This window comes from Typopeltis vanoorti, chromosome 26 (assembly GCF_054136105.1).
Source record: "Typopeltis vanoorti isolate ZY-2024b chromosome 26, IOZ_Tvanoo_1.0, whole genome shotgun sequence".
Taxonomy (NCBI): Eukaryota; Metazoa; Arthropoda; class Arachnida; order Uropygi; family Thelyphonidae; genus Typopeltis; species Typopeltis vanoorti.
This window is the reverse complement of record NC_143574.1, coordinates 6,977,723-7,005,141: the sequence shown is the minus strand read 5'-3', so window position 1 is coordinate 7,005,141 and position 27,419 is coordinate 6,977,723. Positions and strand designations below refer to the sequence as shown.

The 27,419-nt window shown below is 34.3% G+C and overlaps 1 protein-coding gene across 2 annotated transcripts in view; it reads right to left on the bottom strand.

Moving 5' to 3' along the window:
• Nucleotides 1-6,469: 6,469 nt before the first annotated feature.
• Nucleotides 6,470-27,419, bottom strand: part of LOC150092292 (glutathione peroxidase-like) — a 67,335-nt gene continuing 46,385 nt past the window's right edge. For both annotated transcript variants that reach the window (XM_090414934.1, XM_090414933.1), the window contains exons 3-7: nt 27,216-27,313; nt 23,201-23,348; nt 20,621-20,766; nt 14,266-14,350; nt 6,470-6,751 (exon numbers count right to left, since the gene is read on the bottom strand). In XM_090414934.1, the coding sequence (XP_090271060.1) occupies nt 6,710-6,751; nt 14,266-14,350; nt 20,621-20,766; nt 23,201-23,348; nt 27,216-27,313 (519 nt within the window). In that variant the 3' untranslated portion in view covers nt 6,470-6,709. The remainder of the gene's footprint in view (nt 6,752-14,265; nt 14,351-20,620; nt 20,767-23,200; nt 23,349-27,215; nt 27,314-27,419) is intronic.

Genomic DNA, 27,419 nt, shown 5'->3' with positions numbered 1-27,419 from the left:
TTTAGATTATGGCATGTTCCTTCTGAAGCACAAAGTTTGGAAACTGCATTATCTTGTATTCTTAATGGACATGTATAGCTCAGTTAGAAGTGACATTTACACTGTCTGTACTAGGCACAGCCTGACAGAAGACTTAAGTTCATGTTTTGTCGCAAATTAGAGGGAACTTTTTTTTTCTAAGGCTTTCTTCAACCAGTTCCCGAGTTAGTCGATCTCTGACACAGGCAAGCAGGCTTTTCAACTTGTAAACTCAAGAAAAATCAATGACAGAATCCACATTTTAGACAATAACATTGTGTTAGGGAACACGAGATGACACATCAGTTCTCTTCATCACATGCCACTTATGAGTCTTCAGTCAGCCATCTCTAATTGGCTACCAGTGGAGATTGAACTATCTACTCAGTAAATAAAGGTCAGATAGGGCTAAAATGACCTCACATACCCCTATAAGGGAATAAAACAGGTTATCAGATTTTTTTTTTTTTTTTTAAATGAACTCTAGGACTTTTGCTTAGCTGCTTTCACACATAGCTTAGGTCTTAAATTTTCTCTGCATTCTTTTAGGACATTTGCTGAATTATTTGCTAGGAGCTTTCGGTATCCTTGCAACTTAACAGATGCCTGATTCAATGTTATCTGGAGAGTTTGTCTGTGATACACCAATGTTCAGTTTGTGAACTGTTTCATTTTTTCTTGATGTTTGTATAGTTGAGTCTACAGTTTATCTGTAAAAGCTGCTCAACTTTAATTTATTTTTTAAATTTTTGCACACCGTTCTTTTCAATCAGTTCACTGAAAATTCTTAGAATTTGCCTTTGAAATTTCCCTCAATGAACTGTGAATCTATGTTTTCAATGCGATATTCGTTTTTGCCCTATTTAAATCTAAGTGATCACTCTTGATTTCATATCCTCTGTATACTCTTGTATCCAGAGTCTACTTGAAGATATCAGTCAACAGTCAATAACTCTGTTCTCCTCATGTGAACTTGTGCTCTTCTTTATGCTGGATTATGGTCCTAGTAATGACATCTATATCCTGAAAAGAAATCAGAAGGTCCCATTATACCCAAAACGCTCATGTATGCCACAGAAGTGATTATGCCAGGAAACACTAGGAGTGAGTGTCTAAGAAGAGATCTGGTCTTGACAGTTATTGTAAATGATCTTAAAGCTTGAGTGAGCACTACAAGGTTTATCATACGAGGATGAGTAGAGAGTGCTATAATCAGCAAAACTGAACAGGATTTTGAAGTTCATGAAGTGAATAACCTGATAAACAACTGGCACTCCAATTACAAAGACAGACCATAAGATGGGAATTTGCCAAGAAGCCCTAATGCCAGATCACAAAGACATGGGTTTCTCCAAGCTTTTCAATGGCATGTTTCCAGCAGTGAGATCTGCTGTGGGTCTTGATTGGCAGACATTAACTAATCAGACAACCATTGGCCATACACAGATGCCAGCTGAGTATAACAGTGTACAGTGATACAGTGCAGGTGTTCTTTACCACATGCACAATAATAATAATATATATTATTTCATATTATTCAGGGAATCCAGCAGACACCATTATTATTAGCCTTGCATTTTACTCCAAACATTTCTAAGTTAAGAATTCCTAATTTGTTGTTCGAGTCTTCACAAGGACCAACTTTTCATGCCTTTTCTAATGACTGGAATAAGTTCTGTTTCTTTAATTTAAGATCTCTTTACTACTGATTTTCAAAATCAAATTTGTTTCAACAACTGTTCAAGTTAAGAAATCTGCAGAAAGACAAATTATTTAGGAGTATTATATCTACATCACTCAGAATTCAATTTTTTCTTAGCCTCTTTCTGAGTATGTTTGCATAAATTGTAGGGCCACAGGCAGAAACGAATTTCATCCCATTCTCTATTTTGATGTTTTCCATCACTATTCCTGGTCATTCAGAAAGAATATTTTATGTTTAGTGTTGAATACTACAGCCCAGGGGCGCACCGACAATATGTGCAACGCACACAGGTGCCAGGATAGTAAAGGCACCAAAGATTTCAGGCGAGGAGGAAATACTTTAAAAAAATATTATTCATTAATTATATTTTATAGATTGGTCTTAAACAAGTTCTTTATAATCACTTATTTTTTTTTATTCCTTAAGATCTTATTTTATTCTGATCCTAGTTCTAACAAGTAGTTTAGCATAAACTAGTAAAAACTTGAACTTGCATGAGTTGACTATTTACAGGATGACGCTCGTTTGAATTTGTTTAATCTTGTTCACACTTGCATTTGCTCTAAACATATACAAGAAAATCTGCTGCAGTTTTTAACTTCATTCTATATTCTGCTATTTATCAGCAGAATATAGGCAACATCTTGCAATATACCTGAATCGTCATGAGAAAAATGTAAATCATTTGAACAATTATAAAAAATGGACAATTAATTACATCCTTAAAAAATAAAACTTGTATTGATCATTTGCAACAAACAGTTTTAGATAAAAAAGGAAATGTTGGTATGAAGTTATAAAGAGAATAATTTTTGTAGTACAGTTTTTAGGCAAACAAAATCTAGCTCTTCAGTAAAAGTAATAAACTTTATAATCGCAATTTTTTAAAATGCATTGAGTTGTTAGAAAAGTTTGATCCTTTTATATCGGAACACACGCGACATGTAGCTAATGATCCCGACTTTAAAAATATGCCCTCCTATTTAGGAGATAAAATTCAAAATGAAATACTCACTTTATTGACATCAAATATTAAAAATAACGTTTTTATAAAGTTTTTTTTTTTTTTTTTAATTGAGGGGAGGGGTCTAGGGGCTCCAACAAAAGTTTTGCACACAGGCGCCGGACACTGCTGGCACACCCCTGCTACAGCCACTCACTCTTTTCCCTAACTGCTTAAATATATTTCCCAATAAAAATAGCATAGGCCTTGTTTAACCTGGATGATGCTCCAGCCAGCACAGTATTTCATTATGATTGAATCATGCAACAAATGAAAACCATCGGCACATCCAAAATGACTGAAATGGACAACAGCAGAACTCACCTCCTGTTCAAATGGCAGCCATGCCTTCTGGTCTTTTGCAAAATAGCTTGGATGCAACTTCTGCGCTCCACCTCTCATCCAGATTGCAACAGTCTTATTAGAATGCTGACTGCTCTCACCTCCGTCTGATCCAAAAAATGGCCATCAATAGTCAACCTTTTTTTTACTATCCTGAGCAGAGGCCCAGTAGTCAGTTACCACCAGTGATATGGATTGCTGTACCACATGGTAGATCTGAGCATACACCATTCCGATGTAGGGTGGATTACAAGCCACGGAAAGGTTAGGAGGAATGTGCTATTGCCATTGACATTTGATCATGTCGTGCACTGAGGCTGCTCAGTAAAATAACATTTGGTCCACTTTCTGCCCTCTAATTGGGTCACCAGTTTTTTTCTCTAATCATTAATTCACTTTGTCATTGATGGATAGCTTCCCCACCAATGCCTCAGTGTTCAATTATCTCCTAAATGAAAATGACCTCTCATCGGACAATAATCATATTCAGTTTTTCTGATCATACACTCCATGCCTTCTACTCATTAGACAAACTGCAGCACACAAGCATTCCAAGCTTCAAATATTCTTAACCAGTGCCCTAAACAATTGCCATGCCATTTTTTAAAGGGGCAAGAATTATCTAAATCACCTTCAATACCACCAAAAAGTTTTTTCCTGACAAAAAAATTTTCCTTCAATAACACATAAATCACTAGAAGTTAGGCATCTCCCCCCCCCCTCTGCACAAAATGTTATCTACTACAACTTAAGAGAAATGGCAATGTTCTTTCTTGCTTAACATACACAAACATCATTAATGCATTGAGTTATTTAAACATGCTTCTTGTGTGGGATTGATTACATATGTACATAAACAGAAGCATGCTACAAAGATCCAGAATCTACTCCATTTAAAGGTACAGAAGAAAAAAGCAGTTCTGAAGACTGGTCACATGGATCAGAAACTGACAATGCACTAAGATCCATCTCTCTGTAGGTCAAGTTGTTAGTGTCACTGAAGGTAAAATTCTTATATGATACTACATTATTTAGAACTATTATTTAGTTCTCAAAATGGTTCCTATCAAATCTTTCTTAAGGAAGCAGGAAAAGTTTGATCGGTGGAGATTAAGAAATAAGGAGTATAGGCAAGCACCAATTTTAAGTACAGGTTACCATGGATGCAAAGTGCATATTAAAATTGTAATACCATTGATATTACATTGAAATATATGATGGATACAAAGCATATGATGATGCATATTTGATCCATAATGGCCAGTAAGGTGGTTAAATTAGAAATGAAAACTTCATGTTGACTGCTCTATGAGCAAGAAAGTTATCATGCAAAAATCTCCATCCAAAACATTCCAAATGTGACCTCATGTGTTTGATTCTTGCCAATACTTCATTATCTCTTAATGAAACTTGCATTTGAAAGTCTCTTCTATGAAGGCATAAATTCATTATTGATTGCACCCATGTAATCAAAGAATTTGATTAACAATTTCTGAAAATGAATTTATGTTTGCAAGTTATATCCCCATTCTACACTAGTTTTTTCTTTAGGATCCACATAAAGAATGCAGTATGAACTTTGCAGTTTATCTTACTCAAGTATGTATTTAATACATACTTGATCTTACCAACTTGTTCACATTCAGTTCATCTGCCATCAATAAGTGTCCATGTACCACCTCTTGCAAATACAGGGTGCACTTGGCATACTAATTATGGGTTGGAGGCAGTTTTTGTTCTGCACTACAAGAATTACTTTCCACATCCTGTCCTCTTGAAAAACAAACCACTGAATTTGTGTTTGGGACAGAACCACAAGCTATTTCATAACATTTCACATTTCAGTGCAGCTTTACATAATACTTGATTTTGAGCTGTTGTTCCATTGTCAGGACTTAAATGCACAGTATTTCACAATGCAATCTCAGTTAATGGTTAACAGAGGAGCTAGCAAGCTCAATTCAATGCATTTATAGTGGAGACCCTCGTGGAATGATCCTCTTACTGTAAAAGTTTTATTCCGGCCCCATTACTTCCTTGGAACATGGTTTACACCAATATTTAAATACACCCAGACCTGAAATGATTTTCAAATACAGCTACTACTGATATACAGAGAGTGCCAAAATTATACTATTCTTGTCACATGAATAGCAGCATTTGTTCAGTGAGATATCCCATTTCAAAGGATGCAAGATCTAGATTATTATTTTTTTTTTGTGACATTTCTGGCTTAAGGCCTCCTGTTCAATTGTGTAATTATTATTATTATGTAACACCTATAGGGAGTCCAAAGACTCATCGAGGGAGATATCTACAACTCTGTCTCCACCAACCGCAACTACCTTCATCTACACCAATGCCATCTACTGCCTACCACTAGTATTTTCACAGACAATCACAACGTCCATGCCTATGGCAGGATTCAAACCAGCAGCCTTTTGGCTGGAGAGTGGATACACTAACCACTCGGCCAACCAGGCTGGTAATAACAGTAATCTGTCTTTACTACTCTCCAAATTCTGAGGTCACCATGTCTTCTTACCCAGAATCAGGATTTTCTGGCAATACAACAGCACTGAGTAACAAAATGACAAACTAAAACCAAGAAAATACATTTCATTTATTATTATACAGCTTAGTAGCTGTTAATGAGATATTAGCAGAAATCACCAGACCTAACAAGTAAAACTTTTATATTTCAGTATGACATTATAGATCAAATCTTGTTAAGTACACAAGAGAAAATAGGTTAGTACGATTTTTTCTTTTACCGCCACATCAGCTCTAGCATCACAAACCAGCATATTTGATTGTCAATTTCAGTTATAAAATCTTTCACCTTTAGATATGATCTGTTGTGGCACTGTTTACTGAAAGTTTTTTCATCAACTGTTCATTAAAAAAAAAAAAGAGAACAAGCTTGTATGTCAAGGTTACAAGCTCATTCAGAGCAGGCTTTTACAAACACTCATGCCTATGGTGGGATCTGAACCCATGCCCTGTTGATCAGAGAGCAAGTGTACTATCAACTCAGTTAAAATTTAGTGCTTGATTTCTATTTTCCTAAATTTATTTTTTTACATTCATTAACATGCTTTTGTGATTTCTTTTATCTGTTCATTTACTGGCTTTGGCATACTTTATATATCTCTTCCTTTCTGATCAAATTTTGTTTGTTTTTCTCCAAACACTAAGAAAACTGTGGGAAATTATAAATTTCAATTATGCAACTTTGTAAAGGTTTACTTGAAAGAAGTTTGGAAATCTTAGGTATTAAATAAATTTAATTCCAATCTATTTTTACATTCTCAAGAGAGCAAAGAAATGAAATATTTCAGCATTCAGTGATTATATGCGTGAATGTCATGTAATTTCAGATCCTTAAAAACAGCAAACAGTAAAACTGAAATAGTAAATTTTAATTATCAGAAACTATCATTTCTACAATGGTGAATTTCTAATCAGTTATATAAGTGATCCTTTAGAAATTCAAAAATTCTATCTCCTTACAGAATAACTGATAATCTGCATTGGAAAAACTTTCATCAGATTCTACCTAGCCACTGTTAAGAGGTTTACAGGTAAATCATCATTGTTGCATTCCGTTTAGCATGAAAACAGTTATCTATAGGAGCATGCTAATCTTCAGCGAAATATTTCAAAAGATCTGGTTCAATTGCCTGTTAGAAATGAAAAATATTGTTTTAAAAATTGAAAAGATTACAAATGGTTAAAAAAAAAATGTTTAATTGTCAAGGTGATTAAAAATAAATTCAAAAATTTCAAATATTAATGCAATTCCAATCTAACAGCAATGAATTCACATAGAATGCAAGAAAAATAAATACATTTTAAAGAAACAGAATTAGGGAAAGGGAATTGCAGTTCGATTCCCATTCCCTAATCTGTGTTGTCTCCTAAATCTCACCTGTTTAACACCAATTATGTCAATATGGTATTCTTTTGTAATTCCTCTGATAGCTCCAATTCTTATTTATTTTTTATTTATTTATTTTTTTGACACCTCTTATATTGATGGTGTCAATCTTCAAACTCAGATTCTACACATGATTTAACAAACTTTTTATTGGAATCTGAAGTTATATCTTGACCAAACAAAATAAACACTACTGCACCATCTGAACTCGTGTTTCCAACTAAGGTTTCACTGAAAGTGAATGAACTATGGAGATAGAGTAATTATCAGCATAAATTTTAACATTAATGAATTGTTAAAGAATATTATACAAACAAAATGAATGGAAATTTTTGGTTATATTTTTAATTCAAGTGCATTATTGTTTTTAAGCTGCAAAACACTACTTGCAGGAATATCCAAATTCAGTTTTATTTCTAACCAATTAGTCAGTTTTAAGATTACACTGAGATATACGGTTTTGATTAGCTTTAGAACTTTTAACTTTATATTAGGCCTAATCGCTGCTGCAGGTGGCAATTAAGTCTAATTCAAAGTCAGAACTGGCTCCCCCCCTGCCCCCGTCAGCTATCTTCTCTAAGCACTTGAATTTTTTTTTTTTTTTTACTTGAATCACAATGGGATATTTTTCTGTTATAATCAGAAGTATCTATAACTAAAAGAGCTCTTCTTTTCCTTTGTTAGCTTTTGCAATAATTAAGTAGCTGTTGTATCAAGGATTTCAATGCTTTATACTTGCTGGAAACAGGTTAGAGTTTAAACATACAATTTTCAAACATAATAAATTATAATTTTCTATGACAATATAGAATATGGAATAAGACTTCTCTTCCAGTTTTAATGTGCCTTAAACCTGGAAAGAGTTAGGGGAAAGGGAAACCTTTCATAGAGATCACTGTACAATGTTTAATACTGTGAAACTGCCAAAATCATAAGGTGTAGAGAATTTAACTCTGCTGAGTGACTTATGAAGGCAGGAGGAAAATTTTAAAAATGGAAGAAAAAGGAATCAAAGATGACAAAGGCAATATAAAAACTGAACATGAGGATATTCTGCCATTTCTTTTTCCTCTCTGAAGTAATTAACTTGACAAATAATTCAATAGCATCAAGTGACAGAGCAACGACAGGAAAAAATATTAGAAGCTTGAACATGGAGGGACAATAGATACCTAGTGTTCTTCCACTTTCATGATTTGATCAGAAATGCTGAAGTATGTAAAGTTTAGTTACAGCTACACTGCATAATTTAGAAAGCTTAGATAAATGAAATCCTAGAGGACTAGAATAGAGTAAAGATCTTTATACCAACATATAAAAAGAGGAATAAAACTAAACGCAAAATTTACAGATATTTTTATATTAAGTATTTCATAAAAGATTTAAGCAAGCATACTTATCTTAAGTTGAGAAAGGCTAAGAAACACCAAAGGGAAAACCGATGAAGAGTGTGTCAAATTTAGACCAACAGGGATTGCCAAGGCTGTTGTATCAAGATTTGTACTTTATAGTCAGCAAATCATGCAAGTATAAACAAATATCGAAGTGCTACTGATCTTGTTTATACTCATGATTTGTTGACTATAAAGTACAAATCTTGATACAACAGCCTTGGCAAATATGTACCTTACATGCTTGTTCAAAAGGAAGAAAGATGCAACTGCTCAAAACACAATCTGTGTACACCATACAGAGCAACAGTTTAAATCATAAATCTGGGTTGCAGAAAAGATTTTGTTTGGTTATCAAGTAAATTATAATAGACAAATTATATTTCTGTTTAATCCTATACCAAAGTGCAGACAAACAGTTTGCACTGAAGTATCTTTATTGACCAGGTATAATAGAGATTGATGACTTTGAATCAATTGCCTTAGTATCCTATAATGCAATGCACTATGGGAAAGGTCACTATCCAGATTGGTTTCAACCTTTAAGGATTCCTCAGTATCGAGGAATCCTCAAAGGTCAAAATCCTGATATTTTTACTTTATATTGCAATAATGTTTTTGAAATTTAATTTCAAAAACAGGAAATTGTTTATAATTAGTAAGTCTTGGGCAGCTATATCTAACTGGCTACTGGTAGAGAGTGAACTATCCCTTCTGTCTCCACAAGGGCTAAAATGGCCTCACATACTCTCTGTAGGGAGTAGGTAAGGCCAAGTGAAATGTGTGATAATTTAATAAAATTTTATGTACTAAATACTTAATAGACAGTGAAAAATCTAATATCATTAAATTACGTATGATTATTTGCCTACTAAGGAAAGAAAAAAAACTTTATAAATTTCTAAACATACATCTGTGTGTGTGTGTGAGTCACTCTTAAAGATGCCGGTATGACATAGTCACACTGCTCAGCATGAATGTGTTAACTGTTTCTATTAAATCTGAGTCATTACATAATCGTTTGGATGACTATTCCTGATTGGAAACAATTAATTTGCAAAATAATTTTATTTTTCTGCTCAAAATCATCTCATAAGTTGTATTTAGATATATGGAAGACAGCTCATAGGGCACTTTAGAGATTATCCTATATGCACTCCATTAATTTTTGTAGTCTTGCAAATGGGCTGAAAAATGGATTGCCTGTTTCAGCAAAGGGTTATAACAAATAGAGAAGAGGCTTTCAATTTAAGAGTTGCCAAGGAGAGACTGACTTGGTTTATAGACACTAATGCCACCTCAATGCATCTGTGAATAAGCTATAAACTAGTACTTCTGCATTTTATCGCTATTGCAAGAGCTTCCCATTCAAATTAAACATCAACTGGAAATCTTAACAGCAGGTACTAAGGAGCAGAAAACTCCAGCACAACCTGTAAGTACTTTTAATGCATTAAACCAGATATATTTTGATCTAAAAATCGGCCACATGCAAGCACCTGCTATGCCTACCGTATGAAGCAAAGATGGCGGCACAAAAGCCAACGATGAACAAGCACCCTGTGCTTCGTCTGCAACCGCAAAATTGATATCAGCGATAAAAAAAGTGCGAATTCTGTTGCCACTGGATACATACTTCCTGCACAAAAATGGAAGAATCGGCACACAATATATATATATATATATATATATATATATATATATATATATATATATATATATATATCGACCTTAACCAGCCCTATTTCTGTTCGCTGTGCCTCCCGTCTGTAAAACAGCTCCTGAACTTAGGCAAATGAATTAAAAACCTCTAACAACACATCAGTGCTATGAATGAAACTTTCCTCCAAAATACGAGCACTAGAAACCAAGCTCAAATCAATTGATGATCAACGGTGCACGACTCGATGGATGCCAAAAACAAAAAAGAAAACAGAAAAGCATCGAAAGAAGACCAAATTAGTAGAAGAATGCGACATAGATCCTAAAAATATCGTCAGGTGCCATTATTTCAGACCCATATACAACAGAAAGGACGGAACGAACATTCTATGCGTCGTAAAAGTGACTTGTGACAAGCCAACAAGCACACCAAAACCAATAACAGGGATCAACAGGTTCAAAGACACTTGTCCACAATTGCACATATATGCTCGAGCAGATTTATCATTTGCACAAAGAGAACAAGGACATCACCTTCGCAACTTGCAGAAAAACATCAAAATGGTGACTACAGCTTGACCATCGGCTACAGACAAGCTAAATTGGTGCAAAAACCAAGCAATGCAACTAGCAGCCACCATGGTGACCAGTAAGCAGACACTGCATAGAAAATATGCAAGACCCCCCTGCAGTCAAACATGACTCACAAAACCCTACAAATCCAATAGCTTCATTTGATATCAAATCTCACCTCCCCTCAAGCACTATTCACCTCACCCTCGCAAACTACACAATCTAACTCTTTCGACCTAAGAGTGGCGTCTGTACATCTGTTCTGACATACCTTGCCAGAGAGCACCCAACATAGAATTGTCCAACTCTGACCTTTTTTGGATGAAGATATCCCTATCCAACTCAGTCAAATTCACAAACTGTCTATCGCTCCCCTAATGCAACCAACCACTCTGAGCTCTTCAATTTCCTCTCCTTAAAAATTGACTTTCTCCAGTCTCACTTTCCCAAAAGCGAAATCATTCTCCTAGGAGATTTTAATGTCCACAACACCAACTGGCTTTCCTCCTCCAGCTGTACAGATCTTGAATGCAGAGATTCTGAAACATTCATCATCACCAATGACCTTACACAACCAGTTCAGATGCCAACCAGAATACCTGATAACCCAAACCACTCTCCAAATACCCTAGACCTCTTCCTGACCGATGACCCTTCCAAATATACAGTGAATGTAGAGAGCTAGGCAATTCTGACCACAACCTAGAGCTCATCTCCTCCCCCATGCAACAATGCATACACAGCCACTCCTATACAATAGTTTGGCATTATAACAGTGCCTGTCAAGTAGGACAGCCTCCGCAACTTCTATGCCTCATTCCCATGGTTAGACTATTACTTCCGACCCTCCAACCCAAACACTTAACTCATAACCAAAGTAATCCTCACTGGCATGGAATCATACATTCCCCACAGTACTCTGACCTGCCATTCCCTAACTAAACTCTGGTTTTCCAAAAGATGTGCCAAGGCTGTACAAATGAAAAACCAAACATACCATTACTGACTCAAATCAAGTATCCCATCTTCCTTTAGAGCTTATACCCAAGCTCAAAATAAATGCAAAAAAAACAATCGATGCTTCCAAAACAGAGTCCGAAAGAGCAAAAAGCAGGAAATTAGCAGCCAAGCCTTTTGGTCCCTTGGCAAAGCAATTGGTCATAACTTCTGCCCATCACTATTCCCACCTATATCCTACCCAGATGGATCCAATGCATCATCATCCATAGAAAAGGTTAATCTCCTGGCCTCACACTTTGCTTCCAATGCACTCATAATTGACAATGGTAAAATATCCCCCAACCATTCCAGATGCCCAACATACAACGCCCACTATATCCTTTTTCCAGAAAGAGATCAGCAAAATAGTGTCCAAATTAGACACAAAAAAGTCTCTCGGCCCTGATGGCATTCCTCCAATTGTCCTGAAGGTTTGTGCACCAGAACTGTCTCCTGTCCTATGTCGCTTAAATATACTGTCTTACTCCACTGGTGTCTATCCCAAAGCCTGGAAATTGGCCTATATTCAACCATTCCCAAGAAGGGCGACACGTCACTGCCATCCAATTACCGCCCCCATCTCGCTCACCTTAGTCCTGTCTAAAGTAATAGGAAAAAAAGCATCAATTCCCAACTCCTACACTACCTTGAAGCTATCTGCCTAATAAACAACCGCTAGTATGGATTCCGTTGCTGCCAATCAACAGGAGGTCTGCTCACACGTGTCACCCATCTCTGGACAAATGCCATGGAGAAGTTTGGCAAATCTCAAGCGGTTGGACTTGATATCGCCAAGGCATTTGACCAGGTCTGGCACACGGCTTACTAAGTAAGCTGTCATCGTTTGGTCTATCTCAAGACCTCTGTAGTTGGATTGCCAGCTTTCTGTCTGGATGCACACTATGTGTGGTGGTGGATGGTTCCTTATCCTCTCACCATTCAACTAATGCCAGGTTTCCTCAAGGTTCCGTTCTCTCACCAACCCTCTTCTTACTATATATAGCAATGATCTACTCAAGCTTACCTCCACCCCAATACAGTTTTGCAGACAGCATACTGCACTTCTCTCTTTCTTTTGATAAACCTTACTCCACAGAACAGCAACCACCACTGCCCTCAATTCAGACCTCCAAGCCATCCTTAAATGGGGTTCAGATAACCTAGTTGATTTCAATGCAAATAAAACCCAGTACTATCATTTCTCATAAAAAACCATTTTCTCCCAGTATTATTTCTGACAACACCCAACTTTCCACACAATCTGAGATTTCTCTTCTTGGAATTACTCTGACATCAAGAGTCTCTCCTGGCATAAACACAAACATTGCATCCTCAGCTTCTAAAAAACTAAGATTTCTCTTTTGCTGAAGATGTTACTTCACCCCTGAACAGCTGTTAACCCTATACAAATCCGCCCAACCATCGAATACTGATCCAAATATGGGGTGGGGGCTCCCCAAAAAACTCCCTCAAAATGCTCAACTCAATACAGAGGTGAGCAATCAGACTTATTAATGACCCATCTCTTACCAACTCACCCCCACCCCCCCACTTTCACACAGACAATCTTTGCACTATGTGTTTTCTACAAATATTTGCATGGAAAATGTTCATCCGAAATAGCATCAATAACTCCCCCACTTAGTACTAAGCTCGGAACACGTGCAGCAGCTGCTGCACGTGTTCCGAGAAACCCACAGAACAAGTTTCTTCTCCTTCATCTGCTATACTTTATAACAGCCTTCCCCTTGATGTGTTCCCTAAGGAATACAATATATAGTTCGCCCACAGTTTGTCTCTGCTTGGCATCTTGCAATAGTCGATTCATGCTGAAGGGGAGAAAGAAATGAAGGACGTACGAATTGGTAGCCAACACGCGAAATCACGTGCTTTTTAGGTAATATTTTCCAACTGTTATACAGAGTCTCGAATCTGTGGGCAAACTATACCAGGGCTGTCTGACCTTAGGTAATCCAAGGTCACATTAAAAAAAAAAGTGTACCAGAGGACCGCATCCAATGCGTATCTAGTAATTTAGTGAACAGCAGCGACACAACCTCATTATTGCGCACTAATCATGCGCTCTCGTTCTCTGAGCGCCCAGAGCATGAGCATTAGAACAAAACACTGTAAGAATGCTACTTTGACACATCTAATATTTGAAAAACACGTGGGTATATAGTGATGTAAAAACACCAAATAAAATAACCGACATCGAGATTATCAATTAGTGATAGAATTAGTATGCATTCGGTTCAAATTATTATTTTTTTTTGCTTGTGAAAATCAAAACCCACAGGTGGCCACACCATAGGCCGCGTTATGGACAGTCCTATAATATACAGTCATTCAAATACAATGTGAACAAGTACCTTCTTTCCCAACCCACTAATATAGGTGTACTATAGGTGTAATATATGGTACTAATATAGGTTGATCTATCAACCTCTCATGTATGGGCGCAACATAAAAAAAATAAAATAATAATGCAACTCCATTTACTAGATTAAGCTACATGTCAATGAATTATTTGATAGGCTCAGTTTATAAGCCACTGCAAATTAAGTCCTTATGAAAGACCAATTTCTATTAATTACAAAGAACATTCAGTAAAATGTAATGAAATACATACATTTGGATCAACGTTTGGTCCATATCTCTTAACTGGTAATCCCTTCTTGTTAATTAGAAATTTTGTGAAGTTCCACTTGATAAAACTAAGAATAAAAATAGATAAAATAATTACAGAAGAGTTGCTTACATTGGATTAAAAAATTGAATGTTCAAGTGAATACGACATAGCAATGCTTATTTTTCTTAAGCAGCACCCCTGGGGTTTGAATGCACTAGCTTTTTCCTGTGATTTAATGAAAATATATTATGCCATAGATGATGCATATTCAGACACGTACCTGGAGTACTTTATCTTCTTATCTTCCTAACTTGAAGCATAAACTGAGACAATACATCATTGATGAGTTTTAGAATTATAAAACCAAATAACCATAAAAGAATACATGAAAAACTATCTATTTTCACTTCCTAGAGTAGAGCGCTCTTGGCACCTTTGAATATGTCACGTTATAACAGCCCATAAACTGTAATGTTAACATTTTTATTCATTGATTTTTGGAGGTTTCATTATATCACCACATCATTCCTTTCTGGTTTTAATCTTGCCATGTATTTTTAACTTTCACTTTTAATTTTCCAGTTAGTTTTAATTCCATTGTAATTTATTCTTTTATGGTTGTTCGGTTTTATGATTCTAAACAACTCATCGATGATGTATTATCCCAGTTTATACTCTAAGTTCCATATTTTCAAGATAAGGAAGAAACGAACAAAGTACTCCAGGTCTACCCCAATATATACATGCATATACCTTAAGTTTTCAAGAAAATAAGCATTACTATGCTGTACTGAGAAATTGATAGGCTCAGTTTATAAGCCTATTAATTTCTCAGTACAGAAGAGCTACACGAAAAAAAAAATGTCAGAAACAGGGTTTAAATGAATATTCAAATTGGCATGTTTGATTACATTTTAAATGCTCATTCCCTTCAGGTAAGTGCTAATGTTGCACTGCAAACAGCCAAATATGTGTTTGTTGGTAGGCAAAGAATGTTCCAGATTTTGTATGTCTTCTAAATATAATAAACTTAACTCCTCTCCTTCCCACACATTCAGAGTAATAGGCAGCTGAGACATAATATTCTTTTTTAAATTGGCATCTATTGGATGAATTTAAATGTTTGGAGGTACATTTTCAATATACTCGGGAGTGTGGAAAGTTAATATATAATACAAAATCATAATACTATAACAATTTTTTCTACTTGATTACAAAAGTGAATTATATTCTTGTTTAATCTTTTATCCAAGCATAGCAAACAAAGCTTATGTAAAGTATCTTAATGATTAGGCTACCAGTATATCAGAGGCTGATGACTGCACATCAACTGCCTTAGGTTCCCAACAATGGAAAGCACACATCCTCTTGAATGTGAATAATACTATGCATTAAGGATGGGGGATTATTATCCGAACAGGTTGACCTTTACTGAGATCTCATCAGTGGGAGCTAGACCTCAGTAAAGGTCGAAAGCGGTAATGGCAAAACATTTTGCCAGCAGTAAAGAAAACAACACTAGTACATCATGAAAAAAGAAAGTGTGCTATTTGGATTTAAAAGAAATGAAAATATATCAAACAATTCACAGGCAAGCAAGATTATTTCAAAATCTGTTAACTAGGAGTAGAGATTAAAAGGACTGTATTGCAGTTTGTTAGGGAAGATATTTCCAATATTGAGTACAAAGAGAAAGCACCAGGTCATTGATGGAAGGTAAAGTTCCATCAGAAAAGAAATTGGAAGTTGATTTTTCTCATGGCAAGAGAGTAGAATATGTTGCCCAAGGGAAGCAAGTGAACATCAGTAAATAATGTTCAAGAATGAGAGGTAATTGTTGAAAGGTTATTATTTTAGGTGGATCATTAAATGTAAATAAACTGATACAATATAAATAAGCTAATATGCAGAGCAGATCTGTATAATGAGTCCTGGACTCCATAAAGATTACAAATGTTATCACACTACAGAAGTTGTAAAACCAAACTTTGCAACCCTACATGAAACAAAAAGCAGATGTGTATTTCATGCTCCACAACTCAAAAAATTATTTTTTCCTTTCTCAAAACCCAATGCAATGAACTATATGCTAAATGAGCAGTCAGTCAAGTGTTAAATTTTTTTCTGCTATATAGCCCAAACTGTATATATCCTGAATATGTATGGATGCTAAGAGTACTACATAATTAGATGTGTGGGAGAGAAAAGTCAACCTTTCAAGTATGTTGTTTAAATATGATCTTCAGATCAGTTTTCTCATGCATTCTTGAATGATAATGTCTAGTTCTTTTCAATGTCTTCATTTTTAATATCATTTTAACGTCATCTGTTTCACTCTATTTTTTTCTCAGAACGCTTGTCTCAAGTCTCTTCAATTAACTATTTTATTTTCAACTTAAATTTCAGATACATAAACCAGAACTGGTTTGAACAATGTCTAGTGCATTGTTAGTGAAGTGCTTGCTTTTTTTCTCTCTCATGCTCCAAAGAAATTTATTCAAATGACTCCCCATCACATCAGCTATATTTATTCTATTATCTATTTTGTCAATATCACTAAAAAAAATTGTGCTTAAATATTTTACTGGTATAGGTTTCCCAAAGAATGTGGTCTATGTTTTCAAGTATTTTCATTAGTTTTATTGCTGATTTTTATACTAAATTTGCTACAGCAGTTATTCTATTTAGTTTAACTAAGTTCCAATTTATTTATAGTAGATTTAAATGTACATTAGTACACATTTCCGAAAAGTAAAAAGCTTAGTTTTAACCTCTTTAATCCTGACATCAGGTTTAATGTACTTTCACGATGTTATCCACATAGAAGTCCAAATGTAGAAAACATCCTCTGGCTGCAAAGGCCAAAGTGCTACTTTTGCCATTTCATTTGTGCATCCACTTCTTAGACAGCACCACTGTAAAAATCTCTAAAGAGACAAAGCTAATCTCTTGACAACATTCCTTTAATTTCTATACAAATCATTTATTACTATGCTAGATATATTGCACATGCCACTTCTGGTCTTTTAGCAGAAAGACCAAAGTAGTTTGATAAATTAAATCAAAATTTAAGTAATAACCTAGATACCAACTCTTTTCTAATCCTGATGGTATTGCCTTTAATTGCATGCAAGTTATGCTTTGGAACCAATGCCTATCTTATGTCATTTCTACATTTATACTCAAATATCATCATACTATAACATGAAACAAACCAATACTCAAGAACACTAAAAACATAAGGAGGAGGGGGAGGGGGAATGTACCCAAACTATCAAATTTATGACCTCACCTCAGTTCTCTTTAACACGTTCATTGCCAAGCTGAAAATTGGAATTTCGTGTGGTGGCCAAATTTTTTTACTTGATAGCAATGTCCACGCAATAATGCATGATCGGCCGACCGGTGAGAACTCGCATCACGCGATATCGCCTGATTAGCAATGAACGTTTTAAAGTAATACAGAATTGTCATCAATAAATGGTTATTATCTATCCCAGTTTCGTCTATATATGAAAACAAATGACGCTATAGTTATTCTTTTATTAGCATAACTATAGCGTCATACTTCTAGTCATTTTACATACCATGTGGTGCACCACTCAACTTATACTAACACCAATCTTCAATGCCTTAGTACCATGAAATAGTCTTCTTTTCTACAGATCAGTAAAATTTCCTTTTTGATAATATCCAGAATCACATCCAGCTTTTAACTAATTTCTTAACAAGATTTCTGAACATTATTAACTATGGAAATTGGCATTTTAGTTAAATGCCAATTTCCATAGTTAATAATGTTCAGAAATCTTGACTACTTCTCTTCCCAAAAGGGATGCCTTGTTTATTTAGCTTTATTGACAAAGTAGTATCCCTTTCTTTCTATGGACTCTTTGCCCAATGTCCACTTTATTAATTTCTTAAAGAAATTTGAACAGCTTTAGCAACTTAAATCCTGATGAAATGTCAAATAGTTAATTAAAAATTCTCTATATTCAAATGTAGATCAGTAAATCTTATTAGCCTTTGAAGTAAACTTTAATTTTTTTCTGCGATTTCTAAATCCATTTCATGGTATTAAAAGAATTCCCTAGTCCATAAAATTTGTCTATTACTGTACCTCAGTAGAGGTACAGTAATGATTTTCACAAATCCCTTCAATATATGCTCACTAGCACAATACACATTTTGCAAGTTCTGTCTTTTATGGAGATGAGAACTGTGTTAGAATAATAATGTAAACCAAGATAATTGTCTGACATTTCATCCTTCATATTACAGTCAGCATCTTGAGTACACATAAGATATGCTAGACTACAATGCACAGAGTATGCCTAAGTAACACTAATTTAGTCAACTCTTGAAGCTACTGACAACCTCTGGTGGAAAAAAAAAAAACCTACACCAAAGCTAAAGTCCTGTTATCCATATGACTAGAGATCACTAGCAGTTAAGTAAAACAAAAATAGCATTAATGGTGGTCAAATCAATATCTAAAATAAGAACTTAAATTATTGCATAGTTCTGGAGTAGGATTTGACAGAGAACTTGAAACAGAAGTTATATGGGTTGAATGTCATCCTGTCATCTATATTCTTGAGATTTTAATCCATTGTTGAGTTTAAGATAGTTGATAAGAATATCACAGGGTTCTTTAAATTTGCATTTATACCAAATTTTGCTATGAAGTAAGGAACAGGATACAGTGCATGAACAGAAAGACACCAGTTCTTTACATTGTACCAAACTCAGTATGAATGCAAAGTTAAAGCCTGTGAAGTTCTAATCAACCACCTAATCTCAACAATAATGGCATATACACCTCAAGAATATGTATGGCACACATTCAACCATATTAGCCTCAGCATAACTTGTTTCAAGTTCTAAAGCAATCCCTACTCCAGGACTCTAGGCAATAATTTCAGATTTTGATGTTAGTGATATCTAGTCATTAAAAAAAGTTCCACTCCCTCTTCACAAGAGGTCTAACTAGTGTTAACAGTTGACGAAATTATTGATATGTTGTGTGGATTGCAATGTACCTTACCTTGTAGGTGTGTATGTCGCAAGACTCTTGCATCCTGACAAGAGAATTCAGATGATTAATATGAATTTTTTTTAAGCATTACGTAATTATCTTATCTTAGATTTATATTATTACAATAACTAAGTTTTTTTGTTTTTTTTTAAATTTCATAATGATTGCAGATCACTAACTACTAAAAGAAAGGTTTATAGTAGTCATATACTGCATGACTACTATAAACAATGAATATTTATAGTAGTCATGCAGTACAATTAAGAATTCTCATATGACAACTTGAAAAATCCACAATTTACTGAATATCAATAATTTTCCACACACATACACAGCAGAAGTAAAGATAACTAAATACAATAAATGTTAAGAATGTATACTTGATGCATTAATGTATTTTAAAACAATCATCAAATCTAAACTATGTAGTTAATTAAAATGCAAAAAAAGATAGTGAAGACTAGGTAAATGAAGCTTATCAAGGTAAATAAAGCTTATTTTGTTCTAAATTTTTTATTTTAATAGTATAATCTGCACATATTTAGTTTATTATGAAGATTGCATGCAAGTGACAAATTTAAGATAACCTAACATTTTGAAATTTAAGCATTCATTCCACATTTTCATACACTTATGTCTCCATTGCTGTTTGCATTTGTACTTTTTTTTTTTATGTTTTGTGCTCTTATGCTTGAATAAAAATCAAGAATTAATCAATATTGTAAAAGGGAAAAACAGCCTAGGCCTACTTAGGACATCTAAAGAAACCATAAATGTAACATTCTCCAGGTAATACTAGAAGGTAATATCTGGAAGAATAAAAATATCATGGCTAGACAATATTAATAACTGGATTAAACTGAACACAGCTCTTAATCAGGGCCACTAAAGACAAGTAAATTTGCAAAAGGTGGTTGCTGAACTCAGTTAGGAAATACCGCTTAAAGAAGGTGTTTGGTTCAAGCCAATCCACTAGTGTTATGGTTGTTAACGTACAATTTCCCATGACTTCCTTTGTTTATGTATGTTTGCTGCCATTTCCTTTGTCTACTAATTGTGATATCAATTTGCTAGGAAGTTCAGTTTGCTATTACAAACTGTTTCTACTTTTATTTGTAATAGTGAGCTTAAAATAGAATTGGTCCTATGGCTTAGGCTAGGGACTTTTCCACAGTCAGATCAATTTGTTAGTGTTTTTTGCTATAATGCAAATCTACTGTAAACGCCAATATATTGCTAGGATCAAGCATCACTGGTTGGTTAAAATGAACAAGTGATAAATGAATTTGAAATGAAAACAACTTTAAGAATACTTACTTTCCTAAAGTTCCACCCTGTTTAGTTTTTAAATATTTCCACAGAGGATGAGCATCTTCACCATTCACATTAATTTTACTAAACATATCAAACTGTACATTAAACTTCTTTACAAACTCCTTAATCTCAGCTTCACAGCCAGGTTCCTATATAATATAGTTAAAAAAATTAGTGCAATGACTCAAATTGTTAAAACTAACTTAATAGCACAAATAAAGAAACAAGACAATGATCTTAATGTTTAAATGTAATTTATTCTCACTGCACCATGTGAGACTACTGCTACCATCTTATTTGATGCCAGAAGTGGTTTGAAAGTTCCATGTTTACTCACTAAAACCAGTTTTCTAGTACTGTGAGCAATTACTTAGAAGTACTTTAAATACTGTGGGTGAGCCTAATGGTTCTATGTGCTAAAGAATTATCTTTCATGGGTAAGAGTTGCATTAAAAAAGTGCTCACTGTGAAGATTCATAATGCTGCCTCTGTAGCAGGTGTGTGTGTGGGGGGGGGCAACAGGATAAGACATTTGATTTTTTCACGAGAAGTCTTTACATGGACCTTTTTCCATAAAGGCCAGTTAGCTAGTCTCATACAGAGGAGGTAGAAAGGTTTTTCCTTTCCAAGAAATAACATTGTTTGCAAGATGGAAACCTAATGTATAGGATCTAATTTTTCCCCATCCTATAAGACTAAAAATCATCAATTTCCTGATATGTACCCTCAAGGGGTGGCTACTATAATAGCACTACATAAATAAGTTTACATTATTAATCTCCTTTTCAACAATTTTCCTCCAAATTAGTCCATTACTTGTCAGCACTCCAATATACTGTTGTTATATAGCAATTTGTTCTAAGGCACGTCTGAATGAATCAATCCACCTAGATCTTGGTGGATTGATTTCCTGCCATCAAACAGCTGTTTTTGCTAGTTTTATTATTATTCTACTATTGATGCCATTTATTCACTCTCTTTATTTTTCTAAGAACTCTAATATCTGTTGTGTTTAATCTTTGATCTAGTGCTTATTTCTAACCCAATTCACAGATCCATAACTTAAATTTGGTTTGAACATGTCTTGTATACTGCTAGTTTAATGCATTGGCTAATTTCCCTCTAATTCTATATAAATTTATTCACGTGGCTCCTCAGAATACCAGCTTTGTTCTGTCGTCTATCTCTAAATTTAATTTACCATCTTCCCTAAAAATTGTGCCTAAATAGCCGAAATATTTTACTTGTTGTACGAGGGTGTGCTGAAAAGTTGTCAGTTCCTTCATGGTGATTATCACATGTCTTATATATCCTAAAAGAAAAGAACAAATTATTACAATTTGGGTTATAGCAATGATTATAGCAGTTGTTTTAAAGGAATGTTCTTTCCTAATATCCTCATTTTTAATATGATTCCTGCGATTGATGTCAGTACTTGAGAGAATCTAAGAGATTCTCTGAAGTACTAAATAGATTCTCTGAGAATCCTGATATAGAAAGCAGTCTTGGAGTCACTTTAGGCCTCAAATAAATGTGGCAGCAGGCATAATAGCAACTGAAAATCATCTACCACCTAAATACTCGCACAAACATTCATTCCACAGTGTGACTCATCTTTAGTTTCTGTTTAGTTGCAGATGGGAAATAATGTAAATGTGAGAACGTTTTAATCTAAAAATTTTAGATTCAAATGCTCTAACATTTGTTGTACTATAAACAAAATCAAACCTGGGTCATTCCAACTAAAGAAACACAAACATCATTCTCAGATATTTCAAAATAACAAATTGGCAAAAATATACATAATAGAGCCATCCCCGGACTTAGGAAATACTCAACTTAAAAAAAAAAATAAAAAGGATTCATGGAAATTTTTTTTTCTTGCAAATATGGCAGTATTTGTTCTTGTTCTATCTGAAAAGAGAAAGTGGCAGTAAGAGTGATAGACACATAAGTAAATATAAAAAACAGATTTGGAGATGAAGATGAAGACAAATTATTAAAGTGGACAAATGTCATCCATTTAACATAATATATGAACTGTCTCAGTATTTATAGTTGGGTTGGTATGATGATAAATACTGATAATATGAAATAAATCAAGGAATCTACACTTTTAAAGCCAAACAATTATAAAATGGCAATGTTAAATGCTACTTATGAAACTTAAAATATCACTGAAAGACAACATACAAAGATGCTCTTTTAACCTATTGATGACCCCAAACAGCTAGTCTAATACAGATAAAGAAAGCCCCAAGATGTTTCAGAAACCTGTGAGTAGTAACAGTTGGTTCAATCCTTTTAATAATGCTAGATTTTATAATGCGAATGCAAGTTGTAAAAAGTTTTTTTTTTTCTTTCTTTTTACAATAAAAAAATTCCCAATATTTGTCCCAAATCATCTTTCATACCAAGTAACTCGCACCAATATCCACTACTTGGTAATATCATTACCAAGGGAGACATAAAAAATGACCTAACACTAGAGTCGAATTCTGACTTACAAAAATATTCAATTCAGCAAACCATTTTGTAAGTTTGGGAATGTTTATATAGGTAAAAAACTAGAAGGGATCTTACCTGACTAGCAAACTGATTGCAAGGAAATCCCAGGATACGCAGGCCCTGAGAATCCGAATATTTTTCATAAAGAGCCTGCAACTGGTTATAATTTTTGTTGGTTGCACCTCACTTAGAGGCAACATTGACAATTAGGGTGACATGGCCTCTGAAATTGAATGAATTTAAAAAAGGTTATTATTTTTCAATATAATAGTTTAACAGAATATTCTTATCCTTTAAAAAAAACAAAGCAACAGTTAAGACTGACTGAACAGTAATAGTGCATTGAGGTTTAAATTAGGATTCATGCTGGTCTGTAGTGGAATATTTTGGTGAATTAGCAATTACAGGTACACAAGTTATATTCCTGATTTAATCCTTTATCCAAGTATAACCAAACAAAAATTTGCATGCAAAGCATCTTCACAACTGAACTAGTGCATATAGAGACTAATGACCTTACATCAATTGCCTTAGTATCTCATAATGCAAAGTACACATCCTTTTGAATGTGTATAATGCTGTGCATTATAATTTTTCACTGGGTGTATAACCAAGTGAAAAAACTTTCAACATACATCGAACAGTAATATTCTTTGTTGAAGATGCAGGACATTCCATTAGTTTAAATGATAAATTAAACATATTTGGTCATTTGAAAATTAAACATACAAACTTATTGTTTTAATACTGACCATATGTAATGCATACAAACATCGTACATTCTTTGCCTACCAGTTTCGCTAGCAAACTGTCTAGCTTTTTCAAGGCGTAACGGAAAAGCATTAAAAAACTAGTAAATGCAAATTGAAAGGAACATAAAAATGTAAACAATCTAGTAGCCAAGGTTACATGTTCGCGTGACAGACTATTCATTAGCACGCATGCGTGTTTGTTGTAAACGCGTAATGTGATTACTGGCTAGCTGTAGTTCAGATGGATTTAGAGAGAGGATCAGGTTTTTCCATGAACTGTTCAGAATAGTACCCTGATTTCTGCTGAGGTTTCTGCCAGTTATTAACACTATTATGGCTTCCTTGAATAAATGATGTCTGTAGTCGTCATCCAAATACGGCATGGTTCTGTTTGGTAACTCTATCGTGTGGTTAGACGTACAGAAATGATGTGCTAAGCCGGAAGAAATACTTCTGTTGTGGTTTACATCATCAACATGTTTTTTTTGTCTGGTCTCTAAACACCATGAAGTTTGTCCAATGTAGACAAGACCACGTTTTTATGTTCCTTTCAATTTACATTTACTAGTTGTTGTTTTTTTTTATGCTTTTCCATTATGCCTTGAAAAAGCTAGACAGTTTGCTAGCAAAACTGGTAGGCAAAGAATGCAAGATGTTTGTATGCATTACATATGGTCAGTATTAAAACAATAAGTTTGTATCTTTAGTTTAAGATGTTCATTGCCCCAAGCTGAAAATTGGAATTTCGTGTGGTGGCCAAATTTTTTTTACTTGATAGCGATGTCCACGCGATAACGATCGGCCACCCGGTGAGAACTCGCACCACACGATATCGCGTGATTGGCAATGAACATACTGTCTCATACTATCTTGAATCATGAAGTTATTCTTGGATCAAGCAGAAGTAGACTTTTAAACCTGACTAACTGTTTAAATACTTTAGTTCTGCTCCCCTTCCTCCAAATACATTTTCCAACTTTGAAACAGAATTTGATGCATAGCTTTAATATTATTCATTTTTTAATTCTTCTTTAATCACATTCTCTCTAAAACAAAATGTAGCTTATAGTCTTAAGTTATTACTTAAAAAATAAAGGACATGGGCTGGAATGGCATGCCTGGCAAAGGATAAGTATCCCTGTCTAGTCTGGAATTTTTTTTTAATTTTTTTTTTTTATCAGACCTTGAATATCTAATGCTAAAAATTTAAGGTAATTAATAAACAAATAAATATTAAAAACAAATTATATAAACCTTTCGATGACTAAATGTCACTGAAATGTCCCCTCTACTTCTGATATACAGGCTATGTGGAAATCTGAAATATTTAATTCAGCTCAATGGAAACAAAGCAGGATTAGGAATCATGTAAACATTTTTAAAACTCAATACACATAATGTAAAAATTTATGTGTTCATGACAGTACAACAACTTAGAACTGCCATCTTTCATTTGATGGATCTACATCTCTTACCAATACTTGCAAAACAGGAAGACCCAATAATTTTAAAATAAGAATAGGAATGAGCCAAAATTTTAAAGCAAAAATTTCGATGAAACGAACCTCAAATATTTCATCATCTTCAAACTGGCATGTACCCTCAAGGGGTGGTACAGGATATTATGATAGTACTCAATTAAAAACTTACATCATCAATAAATTCCTATCAACAATTTTCCTCCAAATCAATCTGTCAAGCTAATATTATCAGATCTTATATTCCTGTCTTCTAAGGCACTTTTTGCTGTATCAATCCAACTATATCTTGGTCTTCCTCTGGGTCTTTTTCCTGCCAACCTGGCATGGAACACTTGTTTTGCTAATCTTTCCACTCCCATTAAGTGAACATACCACCTGAGTGAACATATTAAGTGAACATACCACCTGAGATTAGCTCCACTAATACATTCCTGGATGCTAACAATGCCAAGTTCTTTCCTAATATCCTCGTTTTTAAAATATGATATTGTCTTTGATGTCATCTGTTCATGCCTCTAATCTTTCTCAGGACTCTCATATCTGTGGTCTCAAGTATTTTATTTCTAACTCTGCTCTTACATCCAATAAGTTAAAATCTGTTTGAACACCCTCTTGTATACAGCTAATTTAGTGTTTTGACTAATTTCTCTCTTATTCAATATCAATTTATCCAGTTGACTTCTTACCATACCAGCTTTGTCAATTCTGTTTCTATTGTCTATTATTTCCATATTTAATTTACCATCTTCACTAAAAACTGTGCCAAAGTAGCCGAAATGTTTTACTTGTTGTATAGGTTCTCTGTTCATGACGCAGTTGATATTTTCAATGTTTCTGCCTATTTTTATTGTGTTTATCTTGTTATTGCCGATTTTCATACCAAATTAAGTATTTTTGGTGTATTAAAGGCAAACTTAATATGACTGGAAAAGTCCTTTTATTATTTGCCTAGTCTATTTCTTTTTTTTTTTTTTTTTTTTTTTACCTTGATGAAAGAACATACCTCAGTATATCAAGTTGCTGAGTCATCTGCTACCACCTATCCTAATTCCCATCTTAAACTCATCCAGTACTAGATGCATGATGTCCTCAGATATTGAACATGTGAGAAGAAAGTAGATATTTTTGCTTACCCACATCCAGTTAGTTAACTATATACCTGTTCTCACAGCTCTTGCTCTGTGTAAAAGTTGATTATTAAGCTGATAATGTGCTGAGAAAAATCCATTTCCTTCATTAGTCCCCACAATTCTGTATGTCAAACAGTCAAAATATTTTGGGTAATCTATGAAGTACATAAAAAAACCTTCTATACTTCTCAATCTGCATAAGATCTGATCTGTGGCATGTGTGCCCTTAAAATAAACCTGCTTGTTCCTCAGACATCTCAGCCTCAATCCAGTGTAGAATAAAATTTATTTTAATTTTGTATGAATGAGATCAATAGCATAGTGCTATTGTTCTTGCAGTCCTTCACATCACTCTTCTCATGCAGCAGTACAATACTAACCTCTTCTAGTATGCGTCATACTCTCAATTCCATCCTGAAATCCAGCTTTTTCTTATCCTCTTCTGAAGTATGCTTGCATAAATCTTACCTAGAATTAGAGGGAAATTCCTCTGTAATTCTCACATTTTTTTTTTTTTTTTTGCTTTTTAAAGATGGGTACTAAGAGTTCTATTCCAATCATCTGTAATTCAATCTACTGACTATCTTAAAAACTTTATACCTTCATCCTGGATCATTTTTGGTCAAATGCATTTATTTAAAAGTATAATATCTGCATAAAGATATCAATCTAAAATAAAATCAATACATTTCATGTTTCAAAAGTAAAATTTACTAATTAGCCATACCTGTATTTATCCAAAGATACTTCATTCCCATCAATATCTGTGGCTGTGAATTCATAAATGGAAGAGGCATTCTTCCAATTTTCCTGACCTGATGTAGCCTATTAAAAATAACATTTTAATAGTAATATAAGCAGCATGCAAATATTTCAGAATGCATAATCATTATATATCAGCCCAATGCATAAGCGATAGAGTAGCCTATAA